General features: G+C 37.8%; 1 protein-coding gene across 1 annotated transcript; it reads left to right on the plus strand.

The window, feature by feature from the left end:
* The first annotated feature begins 9,509 nt into the window (after positions 1–9,509).
* On the plus strand, positions 9,510–10,343 carry LOC105732474 (low affinity immunoglobulin gamma Fc region receptor II-b-like). The gene has a single exon (XM_064383710.1). It carries the CDS (start codon positions 9,534–9,536, stop codon positions 10,341–10,343), a length of 810 nt encoding a protein of 269 aa, XP_064239780.1. The 5' UTR covers positions 9,510–9,533.
* Positions 10,344–13,401: the final 3,058 nt, after the last annotated feature.

The following is a 13,401-nucleotide window of genomic DNA, read 5'->3' on the forward strand; positions in this document are numbered from 1 at the left end:
AGTTCTCACGAGATCTAGTTGTTTAAAAGTGTGGGGCCCTTCCCACCTTGCTCTCTCTCTCTTCCTCCTGCTCCAGTCACATGAGACATGACTGCTTCCTCTTCACCTTCTGCCGTGATTGAAGATTTCCTGAGTCCTCTCCACCCATGCTTCCTGTAAACCTGCAGGAACATGAGCCAATTAAACCTCTTTTCTTTATAAATGATTCAGTCTCGGTAGTTCTTTATAGCAGTGTGAGAAAGGACTAAGACAATTGGCCTTCAACTTAAGTTTCTAAATTCATGTGGGTGTACCTGCTCCCAGTATGTACACATTTTTGGTCTGGGCTCTGAACCTTCTCAATAGTGGGCCCTAGGCTTTCATCCAGGCCACAGGGAGAAAGCCTGGCATCATTTTTTCCTTCCAGTGCTTTCCAACTCACTGCTTAGCTAAGGAGGACACTTTAGGCTTAAGTTTTCTAGAAAATTAGGCAATCATAGTTGTAATATCCCATATGTCTATAAGCATGAAACAACTCTGCTGCAAGAAAAATGAGTAGTTATCTTTTTCTTGAAGACTAGTAAGGAAAGGTTGAAGAGCTTCTTCTGATATGTCAAAGTAAGAGTTTTCCTATCATATAAACCTTAATTATATTAATATGTATATCAACATATATTATATTAATTGTATGTGCACACCATATTAAATGTATATCAATATGGTATTTATTTGTACATTTATATATTGACAAAAATTATGTTTGAGGATGTGTTGTATAAGTTAGCCTAACATAAGAAAAGTGATCTTGTTTTAATTTAACTTATTAAACATGGAAAAATCTATTATCTTCTATGCAAAATAAAACATGCATGTACTCCCAGCACTTTGGGAGGCAGAGACAGGAGGATCACTTGAGCCAGGAATTTTAGACCAGCCTGGGCAAGATAATGAGATGTATCTCTACAAAAAATAAAAATAAAAAATTAGCCAACTGTGGTGGCATGTGCTTATAGTCCTAGCTATTCAGGAAGCTGGGGCAGGAGAATCACTTGAGCCCAGGACTCCAAGGCTGCAGAGAGCTAGGATGGTACCACTGCACTCCAGCCAGAGTGCCAGAACAAGACCCTGTCTCTAAGAAAAATGTAAGCAAGCAAATAAACAAAAACCCACCAAATTAGAATATTCACCAAGGCAGTTGTTTTTCTCTCTGCTTTTAACTTCCAGCTAGTCCATTTTGGAAAGACAGGGACTCTGCCAATTAACATACTCTGCCTCCTCATATGGGACTAAGTTTGCACTAAGAAAAAGAATTGTACATCTAATTAATGTAAATATGTAATGGCAAATCGTAATCCATCTTCACAATCTATAAAATGTCTTTGACTATCCTGACAACACACTGTTTTCTAGCATTCAACATGAGTTAATTATCTGTCAGAAGAAATGAGACTAATAATTGCTCCAAAGTTGGCAATTTGAAGCCAGAAGCTTCTGACCTAGTAAAGACAATGACAAATTTATTGTAAATATATATCTCTTCCTAAATTTACTTATTCATAGAGTTGTGGTATAATAGAAACATGTTTTCAAAACTGTTACTTTATTTGTACCCATGAGAATGGAAGACTTATAAATTGATTTAAAATTTTTGAGATTTTGACCCAGCAATCCCATTACTGGGTATATATCCAAAGGATTATAAATCGTTCTACTATAAGGACACATGCACACGAATGTTCATTGCAGCACAGTTTACAATAGCAAAGACCTGGAACCAACCTAAATGCCCATCGATGATAGACTGGACAGGGAAAATGTGGCACATATACACCATGGAATATTATGCAGACATCAAAAACGATGAGTCCGTGTCCTTTGTAGGGACATGGATGAATCTGGAAACCATCATTGTCAGCAAACTGACACAAGAACAGAAAATCAAACACTGCATGTTCTCACTCATAGGCGGGTGTTGAACAATGAGAACACATGGACACAGGGAGGGGAGCACTACACACTGGGGTCTGTTGGGGGAAATAGGGGAGGGGACAGCAGGGGGTGGGGAGTTGGGGAGAGATATCAGGGGGAGAAATGCCAGATATAGGTGAAGGAGAGGAAGGCAGCAAATCACACTGCCACGTGTGTACCTATGCAACAATCTTGCATGTTCTTCACATGTACCCCAAAACCTAAAATACAATTTAAAAAAATTTTTGAGATTTTCTTTAAAAGGCAAGGCATTACAATTCTAAATTGAAATTCTTCTCACAAAACATTTCTTATTGATGTATAATGATGGTCATAGATATTTATGGGATAGATGTGATGTTTTGAAAAATGCATACAATGTACACAATGTGTAGTTATCAAATCAGGGTAATTAGAATATCCATCACCTCAAACATTTATCATTTCCTTGTGTTGAGAAAGTTCCCCATCTTCTCTTCCAGATATTTTGAAATATATAATACATCATTGATATCGATATCACCTTACTGTGCTATCAAGCAGAGGAAATTATTTATTCTGTCTAACTGTATTTTTCCTACCATTAACCAACCTCTCTTCATGGCTCCCTTCCCAGCCTCTGGTAACCACCATTCTACTTGCTACTGCCATGAGATCAACTTTTTTAGACTAAGTAGAATTTTTTGAGTGAATATGATTTTGTTTATTTTTGCTTGTTTGTGATACTTTTAAAGATTCGCTTAAGGAACCACAGCCTGAAGAAAAGTAATTTGCGATAATGCCATGTTCTCAGTAGGTACTTGGTAAATTCTCAGTGATGATGATTCATCCCCATCATGCGCAAACAAGACTCCAGCACCTCACGCTGAATTTGGTTGAGCTGCTGAACAAAGAATGTCAAGTACATTTCTTTCTTGTTTTATTTTGTTATCTAACTTATTTAATTTACAGGTCTTCTAAGGGATAAGAGCAAGCCTAACTTTTCAAATCTCCATATAGGGAAGCAGATTGTGCATGCACGTGTGTGTGATCTACAAGACATATAAACAGATCCCATGGCTAGGTATCCCTATGGTTTTGAAAGTATGTGCACCCCTGTGATCGTTCTTCTGAGTGTGTGTGTGTGTAAGTCAAAAAGATAAGACTCGTCAACAGTCGTGTGGTTCACATGGAGGAGGCAGCCAGATATTCTTCAGGCATTTTTCACTAGCTTGCCTGCAGTCTTCTGGAGTTTCAAGAGGTTATTATTGTTTTAAGATCAATGATTACATTTGGTTCAAGAAGATTTGATAACAAAACAGGATTGAAATTAATGTACATCCTTTATAAAAATGTTTTGCCAAGTGTATTGAATATATTTTCTTATTCTTTCCTCAAGTAGTCAAAACCCACAAATAATTGAGGCCAGAAGATAAAATCTGAGTGGGTATTGGCCCCAGATGAAAATATTGAGTTTTGAAATTACTGAGTTCATGCTGTGAACACAGCCAGTGATAGAAAACTGTTCATGGAGAAACCTAGGTCAGGCACAAGAGAAGGCAAATGAGAAGAGCCATGGAGCTCGACACTTGAAAGTCTTTCTTTTCCTTTCTTTTTTATTTATTTATTATTTTTTGAGACAGAATTTCGCTCTTATTGACCAGGCTGGAGTGCAATCACTCGATCTCAACTCACTGCAACCTCCACCTCCTGAGTTCAAGTGATTCTCCTGCCTCAGCCTCCCGAGTAGCTGGGATTACAGGCACGTGCCACCACACCCAGCTAATTTTGTATTTTTACTAGAGACAGGGTTTCTCCATGTTGGTCAGGCTGATCTTGAACTCCTGACCTCAGGCAATCCGGCCACCTTGGCCTCCCAAAGTGCTGGGATTACAGGCATGAGCCACCACACCCAGCTGACGCTTGAAAATTTTAAATGTCAGTTATGTCCACTCTTCCTCACCTTCACTCACAAAACATTTTTTCTTCCAAAAGATTGGACTTTATCTAATATTGTGGAGTCCTGAACAAACTGCATAAAGGAAATAGATTTTTTTCCCAAATATGATTGTAGGTCTAAAGTCCAGATGACACCACGGAGGACAATTTCCTGCTGCTGTTGGAAAGAAAAGCCACCAATTTAAAAGTATTTTAAATCTTATTATCTATGCCCAAATGTCAAGTTTTATCAAATGTTAAATGTTACTTCTTCAAATCCATGGTCTTGAGTTGTTACTATTTTGTTAAAGATTTTCAGTCTGACCTAGATTAGTGATATGAGTTAATTATTTCACAGTACATTTTGACAGGTACCTCTAAGTCTTGTTGCTTAAGAAAAAGAAAACCTGTTTAAATATCTCTTTTATTAGAATGAAAATGTTAATGATGGCAGTAATTCATGCAGAGTATGAATGTTTTATTAATCACTAACAGATTCTTTAAAGACAAGCCTTTCCTTTCAGGCTGAAAATATTGACCAATTTTTAAAATGCATAAAACCTAGTACTTCATTTTATTATTTATTACTTTTTATAAATGACCATTCTTGAGTTAATAGTTTCCATAACAACGTGTTATTTAGATTATAGAGATAATATCTTGCATTTCTGAAAGAGATAGTGAATCAAAGTTATTATGGAAGATAAAATTTGAATTTCCTAATAGTCTCCAGATTTGAATACAATTTAAAATATACCTCTCGATCGTACTTAAGTTTTAGAACTCTGGCTAATTGGTAAGAAAGCAGGGGAGAAAGAAGTATAGTACTAAAAAATTCTGTTGCTTAGGAATTCAAAATAAATAAATTATTGCCATGTTTCTTGAGTTTACACATTGAAGTGTAGGATGAATTTTAGTTAGATCATTCTCTTTTTTATCCTATTGTTTCTGCTTAAAATGGAACACATTATTTTATCATTTTATAATTAAATTCTGTGATATTTTTGATGTTTTAAAATTTTAAATTTGATACTCCAGAGACAGAAGGATTTTGGAAAACTGAGAATAAATAAGAAAAGACACATTTCAAATCTTTACTTTGAAGAGAAGGAAATTTCAGGAGCATTCAATTTCACATGGTTATGTTCTGAGTAGCCTCTGGGAAGAGCCAATAATTACAATGGTGTATCCCAGAAGCCTCTCTATATGTTTTGAAACTTTTGCCTGTTGGTATGTTTTAATTCCAAACTTTTGTGCACAAGACTACATTGAACTCTTGCAAGCCATTCTTCTGTACCATTGTATCTGAAGATATATCACCTAAATTCTTTGGAAGCTTTCAGGAATACAAGTTTGCTTATACATTTATCCACGTTGCTGCAGAAACACTGTTCCATACAGTTATCTAAGGTGTTTTCCCCCCAAGATTATGTATTATCTTTGATTCTGATTCAAATAATGCATTTACTAAAGTCCTGACTTAGCTGTAATATCTCTAAAACATTTTTGTTGAGAGAAAAAATGTTTTGCTTTGTAAAATTTCTAAAACATTTTTGCTGAGATAAAAATATTAAATATTTGTATTCTTAAATAGGACATAGTCTTTTTCAAATTAACAACAAATACAAAAAGAATCCCAGGCTATGGTGTCTGTCAGAGAGGTATTGAGCTCTGCTCCTGTCTACTAGAAGGCCTGGATAGAATTTCTCTAGCTGCTATAAATATTTCAGAGATTCTGGGAGCTAAAATATCTCCCAAGTTAGATGGGACCGACAGTCGCTTTTAGCCAGTTTTAAACAATACACACTTAATTATAGTCCTTGCCTTCATCTAAAAGATAACACTAAAACTTCAGCAATGATAATAGTAATAATAAAATATCAACTACTATTTATTGAGTACTTAGATACTGCTAATCTCATTTAATCTATACAACTGTACTATGCAGTAGGCATAAAACTTTTCCCAGTTTTTAGATAGGAGAGTTGATGTTTATAGACGTTGAATAATAGCCCTTGTCATATAGCTAAAAACAGTTGAACTATGAGCAAATCTTGTCCATTGCGAAGCCTGCTCTCTTCCTCACCACGCTGTTCCTTGCCATCTGTAGGTTTTAGTTTAGTCCAAAATTATTCAGAACAAATATCTGGGTAAGTAAGAGGAGGTACCCTGCGAGTTTTCAGTATCTCCTCTGATTGCACATGAGAGCTCAGGAGCAAGTTTTTATTCCTAAACATAACTTAAGGTAGAGCTTTTGAAGAGCAGGAAGGAAGAAATTACCATTTGCAATGAAGCTGTTCCAATACAACCACCTTAAAACTGATTTGTTGATGCCGTGTGTGTGTGTGTGTGTGTGTGTGTGTGTGCATGCTACGCAATGAACAATCAACCTCAGAAATTTGGCTCTGATCCATCCTGGGCTGCCAATAGAGACGTGGCCGGAAAATGAACTCCATTAATTAGAGTGCAGAGTCAAACATGGTTTTATTCATTGGGCCAGACACAAGTCAGAAAACAGGCTTGATGTCTTTCACAATAAAGAAAAATGCACAGAAGTTACATTATTAGGAAATTTTTAAAATTTGAGAAATGTTCCAAAAAAATCTATGTAGGAAGGAAAGTATTATTCAAGCAATGTGTGTGTAAAATTAATTAATATATAGTACAAATAAAACTTTCTATTTTAATTAGTTGGAATCCAGTGTAAATGTTTAAAAGGCAATAATGGGAGGCAGAAGGGCTTGCATGCTAGGAAGATGATCCAATGGGGTGTCAACAAAAGAACAGAGGGCTCTGAATAGGACTTAAGATCGAAGTGAGGGAGTCAAGTGCTTCTCTGGCATTCAAGGGCAGGAACCGGCTAGATGAAGACCTGAAAACAAAAAATGTGAATACTCACCCCAACCTAATTTTAAACATATCCATCAAAGAGATTATGTTTTCAAAAATACAAAAAAATTTTGATTTTTTTTAAAATAGCAAATATTAATTTTTAAAAATGGTACCCATGCTTTGCTGTTGCTCCTAGCATAGCGCAGTTTACTTATTAGGTAACCCTGGATACTGCAGCACTAGGAAAGGGAACCTGGAGATGCAGAAGCTGCTGGAGGCCAGCATGCATGCTGTGAGTGGCACAGACGTCATGCTAACGAGACTGGAGCTTTTCCATAATACAGGGGTATTGCTTCTGGGAGAAAAAGTGAACTAATTGGTTCTGAATTGAATGGTTCTAACAGAGAAGGTGTTTAGACCTGGTTTGCAGCAAGGCAGATGGTATGTGAGATGTGGAGACTATATTTCTTCAAGTAGTTCTGAGAATGATATCAGGAAAAGTCAAACCATGATTCAGAAGGTATATTGTGAATTCTTCTATCCCATCAATAATAACTTTCATTATTTCTTTCACATTTCCTGTGGCTCTTATTTTCCAACTTTATTTGTTTAAAGGAGGCTTAGTAAGCCTAAGCCAAGGCATTTAAACACACACACACACACACACACTTTCATTATCACATTTGAAAAAATACAGAGGAGAAAATGTATTAGGTTATTTGCATAGCATTTTCAATATGGATAGTGTTACTATGATTGTTTTTCAACTATAAACCTTTATACAAATAAAAAGAGAGGTTTCCATTTTACAGGGAGCCTTGATTCAATGGACACACACGATATTATAAGTTTAGTTTATCTTAGAATGTTAATTAACCAGAAATCTACAAAATTGTCAATAAAACATTTAACATTGCATGTTCTCCTATAGTGAGAAATCAGACACCCTTTTTCTGTCCTAGAGACAATTGAATTTAGATTAAAAACAGTCAAGACAGCAAAAATGTCACTTTCCATGAGGACATTTATTGTTCCTTGACAGTGATGTGAGTATATTCAGAGATCTAGAGTGCTCTTGTGTGACCTGAACCTGCTGATGATCCATTCAAGTCAACTAAGCTGAATTAATAGTCAGAAAAAAAATCTCAGGTAAATATCAGCAGGGGAGGCTTTCTTATTCTTTCCATTTGTTTGTGTGTGTGGAGAGTAGAGATAAGGGGGAGTCAACATTCTGTGAAATATCCATTTAACAGCGAAACTACATAAATAGGATCTGAATCTATTTTTAGTGCTTCTTGCTCACGATTTTACAAAGAATGAGCAATAGGCCAATATAAGCCTGTGTATTTAGAATCTATTTTATTTAGAAAGGAAGGTAAGTTAGGACATCAGGTCACCAGGTACTTTGACTGCTTTATATTTACTTATATGTTTGTCCCTCCTGGCAGTTACTTGCACTGATTAGTTGCATTAATCCAAGGGCAAAATTTCTCATTCACAAAGAAAATTGCATCAGTGTCCAATGACTATGGGATCATTCAGAAAAATAACCTGAAGCTTTGTGCAGCACCAAGTTAGCTGGATATTTGGCACTGATTTTTTAATGCTAGATACAACTGAATTTTCTTAAAAATTGAAGAATACTTTTCCAGCTTACATTTACTAGGTGGCAATTTCCTGAGTCTTTTGAATCATGTTTTTCTCTATGTAGAATAAAGAAATGAATATCAGTTTTTAGATTACGCAGGCAAGAGGAAAGGGAGCTTATACTTGAACATACCCTGTGTATACCGGGCATTGCACAAGATGCTTCCCATAATTTATTTGATTTAATTCTAATGTAAGCATTATAATCTTCATTTTATGGTTAAATAAATTAAGACTTACAGAGAAGGTTATTTGTGCAGTCACAGTGTTTTAAATTCAAAGAGCTTCTATCAGAATTTATTATGATGGATTTTACCAGTTCTGCCTATCATGCCATATTGTGCAACCCGTGTCTCAACAGAACAAGCATTCAGTATGTGAATGACATTTTTCTGCATTCTAATCCTAGATGTGAGGTAAATATGATTGTCTTTGATTATATGGGAATTAAAATAATAATAATTTGATGTCAGTATATTGCTGCATTTTATAATATTGTTAGACATATGAGCAGAACTGAAATGTCACTGCAATTTTTTTTTGTCATAAAGTCACTCCATGACTTCATCATAAAAACTTTGGATTTCGGGGCCGGGCGCGGTGGCTCACGCCTGTAATCCCAGCACTTTGGGAGGCCGAGGCGGGTGGATCACGAGGTCAAGAGATCGAGACCATCCTGGTCAACAAGGTGAAACCCCGTCTCTACTAAAAATACAAAAATTAGCTGGGCATGGTGGCGCGTGCCTGTAATCCCAGCTACTCAGGAGGCTGAGGCAGGAGAATTGCCTGAACCCAGGAGGCGGAGGTTGCGGTGAGCCGAGATCGCGCCATTGCACTCCAGCCTGGGTAACAAGAGCGAGACTCCGTCTCAAAAAAAAAAAAAAAAAAAAAAAAAAACTTTGGATTTCTCTAAGATTTTTTTTTTTTCTTGGCTAATACTCCTTGTGTGTTTTTTTTCTCTTTCTTAAGGCAATGTAATTATACTTACTTTTTAATATACTGCTATTCCAGCTTCTTCTAGAAACTAGTCTCACAGGGTCAATCATTTCACACTGAAGTAACCCAATAAAATGTTTGATAAAACACAAATATACTAATAAGCCTTACGGTTTTCTCACTAAGAGCGATTCTCTTGCCAATGATTGAAATAGCTGCTTTTGGACTGCAAGTCCCCCCAGACTTGGGGCCACATGCTTCTCTGGACAGCTGTGCTATTCCTCGCTCCTGTTGCTGGGACACCTGCAGCTCCCTCGAAGGCTGTGCTGAAACTCGAGCCCCCATGGATCAACGTGCTCCAGGAGGACTCAGTGATTCTGACATGCCAGGGGGCTCACAGCCCCGAGAGCAACTCCACTCAGCGGTTCCACAGTGGGAATCTCATCCCCACCCAAAAGCAGCCCAGCTACAGCTTCAAGGCCAAAAACAGTGACAGCAGGGAATACAGGTGCCAGACCGGCCGGATCAGCCTCAGTGACCCTGTGCGTCTGACTGTGCTCTCCGAGTGCTTGGCGATCCAGACCCCTAGGTTGGAGTTCCAGGAGGGAGAAACCATCATGCTGAGGTGCCACAGCTGGAAAGACAAGTCTCTGGTCAAAGTTACACTCTTCCAGAATGGAAAATCCAAGAAATATTCCCATTTGGATACAAGCTTCTCCATCCCACAAGCAAACCACAGTCACAGTGGTGATTACCACTGCACAGGAAGCATAGGCCACACGCTGCGCTCTTCCAAGCCTGTGACCATCACTGTCCAAGTGCCCAGCATGAGCTCTTCGCGGATGGGGATCATTGTGGCCGTGGTCACTGGAATTGCTATAGCGGCCATTGTTGCTGCTGTAATGGCCTTGATCTACTGCAGGAAAAAGCGGATTTCAGCCAATCCCACTAATTCTGATGAGGCTGACAAAGTTGGGGCTGAGAACACAATCACCTATTCACTTCTCATGCACCCAGATGCTCCGGAAGAATTAATAGAGCCTGATGACCAGAACCGTATTTAGTCTCCATTGTCTTGCCCTGGGATTTGAGAAGAAAATCAGAGAGGGAAAGATCTGGTATTTCCTGGCCTAAATTCCCCTTAGGGAGGACAAAGAGATGCTGCCATTCCAAAAGAGAGGGACTCTCTTACCTGAGTCCCGAAGCTCCCTGTCCTGAAAGTCACAGACAATATGGTTCCAGATGACCGACTGTACCTTCTGTGCCTCAGCCCTTCTTGACATCAAGACTCTTCTGTTCCACATCCACATAGCCAATACAATTAATCAAACCACTGCTATTAACACATTCTAGCAACATGGGAAATGCTTATGTTACAAGTTACATGAGAACAATCATGTAAATCTATATGATTTCAGAAATGTTAAAACAGACTAACCTCTGCCAGCAGATTAAAAGTGATTGTTTCTGGGTGATGATTTTTATTTTCTTTATTTTTCTATAAAGATTGTGTATTACTTTTATAATAAAACATTATAAAAACAAAAAAACAAAAAGAAATAGCTGCTTTTTCCCTCTGCCACAACAGTCTGAATTTTTTGTTGTTTCTCTTGTCTTCTTTCTTCAGTGATTTCCTCCTCCTTCTCTTCTCCCTAGCATCTCCTCCTCCTCTGTCTCCTCTCTGTCTCTGTCTCTGTCTCTGTCTCTCTCTCTCTCTCTCATATATTCTCTCTTCCCCCACCCCCTTGAGTAATCCTATCTCTATCTGTATCTCTCCCCCTTCCTCCCCTTCTTCTAGTAAGGTAGTTTTTTACAACCCTGACTTTTTCCAATTAACACCTACAATGGGCCAGCCATCGTCCTAGACTTTAAGCACACAAAATATTGACTCAGTTCACGTTTCCCTTCTTTCTTATTCTATTAAACTTCCTCTCTTCTTGAATCCTGAGCTAAAGACTCCATGAGAGTTTCTCCAATTTCCTCCAGACAGAAATAATCCTTCTGTACTTCTGCTGAAGGAATATGTTAATTATAATATTTTGTATAAACGGAGTTGGAGATGTTATGATTACGTGCTCCATCATGGAGATTAGCACAGGATTAGAATTTTGTGGTAGAAAATTTACAAATGGGATATGTTAAACGTGGATAAACAAAAGGTGACTACATCCCATAGCTAATCAGACTGCCTGTCACTTACTGTGGAGAACAACATGGAAGCATGGAAGACATGTGAACGATGTTAGTCTCAGCATCCGGAGACCCTGGTCCACGTCCTGCTTCTGTCTCTTATTAGCTACATAGCACTGAGGAACGGATTTCATCTTTTTGAGTCTGAATTTCTGTACTTCTGTATTCTGAACATGTAAAATCGAGAAACTGTCTAAGAATTGGACAACTCCTAATGTCCTTTCCCCTTATAAATGTTAGGATGTGAGAAACTTAAAATGCCTGGAGGGAGTAACTTTGGTGGGTTATTCACTCCTATATTATAACGACCTTGTCTCCAAATGCCACCAAGGTTTAAGTATACCCGATTTAGTAAAGTGGTAGGGAAGGTTTTTGTTTTGCTTGGGTCTTGTTCTTGTTGCCTCACACTGTGCCTTGAAAACAATACGGTAGTTTGAATGAAGTGAGATGAGGATAAATATTGTCCTCACAGCAATGGTAGCCAAAGTTCAGCAAGTAGAGAGTGGGATAATGGCCCATTTCCTCTTTTGTGTAAGCATGGGTGGTGGCCAAAGGTGCTCTGTTGAATTTTGCTTCCTGTATACACTATGTATCATTGTGTGTGCTGCTGGAGTCAAACTTTAGAGAGGATGCCAAGAGGAATTTCACACCAGGTTTGGAGGAAGGCAAAGACAACGAAATGAACTTACTACCCCTCTCTTCACCCTATTCCCACCATTTACCAAACAGGAGGGAAGGCTCATAAGTAACAAACATTTTCAATGGAAGACAACTCTAATTGACCAAAACGATGAATCAAATAACAATTGGTTGTTTTTGCTTTGTGTCCCAGCAAGAATTCCAGGCGGTTGTAATCAATGTGACCGTGACGGAGGGAACATGCTTTCCTGCCCTCTACTGACAGAAACACTCATTATGACTAATTTCCCATCTTCCAGTTATCTTGTGATCTAATAACACACCTGTAAACGGGGACTTGTATACTTCCAGATTTAGTGTGAACTCCCAGATAATGCTGGGGATGTATGAGGTGAAAAAAAAAGACCTCATCAGTTAAGTGAAAAGGGAATTTAGAAGAAACTAAGCATAACTACAGAATCATGTCAGGAAAAGTCAGTGCAGGAAAAAGATAGAGGACAGCCAGCAAAGGAAAGGGAGACCCAGACGGCTGCAGAGGTTGAGAATCATTGTTTAGAAGGGAGCTTTGGCAAAAATTGAGCCAATGCATAGGTGAACTGGAGAGCAACCAAAAATGGGGGGTGGATGACTTAGGCTCCATGCCTCAGAGTTCCCATCTTAAAACAGCACCTACACGAAAGAGTTCCTTTGAAGGTTGAAGGAAGTAACACAAAGCATTTAGCTTTGTATATAGTAAGTGTTGCAAAAATAGGAATTATTGTTATTAAATAATGATAGTAAAGAATGGGTGATTATTTCGTGAACAACTTAAGAAAAAGCATCGTTCTTTTGGACTAGAAAAGAGAGAGAAGGTGAAAAATAAACGAGTGTAATCATCTTGAACTACAGAAAGAAGAACGGAGGTAAATCCTAGGGTGAGATAATAAAATATAAAAGACTTCATAATTACAATGCTGTATAATTTCATTTTATTTTGACACAGAGAAGTAAATTAAAAAAGAGAATTAGAAGCAAATCTAACAATCCAAGATTTTTACATCGAAAATTTTAAATTACATTTAAAAAGAAATCTTAGGCAGGTGTCGGAACGACTAAAAAAATAAATAAATATGGAGGCAAAGGCCAAACAAAGGAGAACAGGGAAATCCTGGAAACTTCTATTAGCCTGCGTAACTTCCTTCCCAATTATACTCATGGAAGATATATTAGCAGAACAATTTGTAAACAGCTTGATCTTTTCCAAATCTGACCAATCACAGCTAGCATTTTTTTTAAGCCAGGTCATCATTGTCC

The sequence above is a fragment of the Aotus nancymaae genome, unplaced genomic scaffold (genome assembly GCF_030222135.1).
Source record: "Aotus nancymaae isolate 86718 unplaced genomic scaffold, 86718_ANA_hifiasm-v0.15.2.pri h1tg000033l, whole genome shotgun sequence".
NCBI classification, from domain to species: Eukaryota; Metazoa; Chordata; class Mammalia; order Primates; family Aotidae; genus Aotus; species Aotus nancymaae.

Bases quoted from the DNA above. Each gene is read 5' to 3' on its own strand.
- LOC105732474 (XM_064383710.1), top strand. From the start codon at position 9,534: ATGCTTCTCTGGACAGCTGTGCTATTCCTCGCTCCTGTTGCTGGGACA.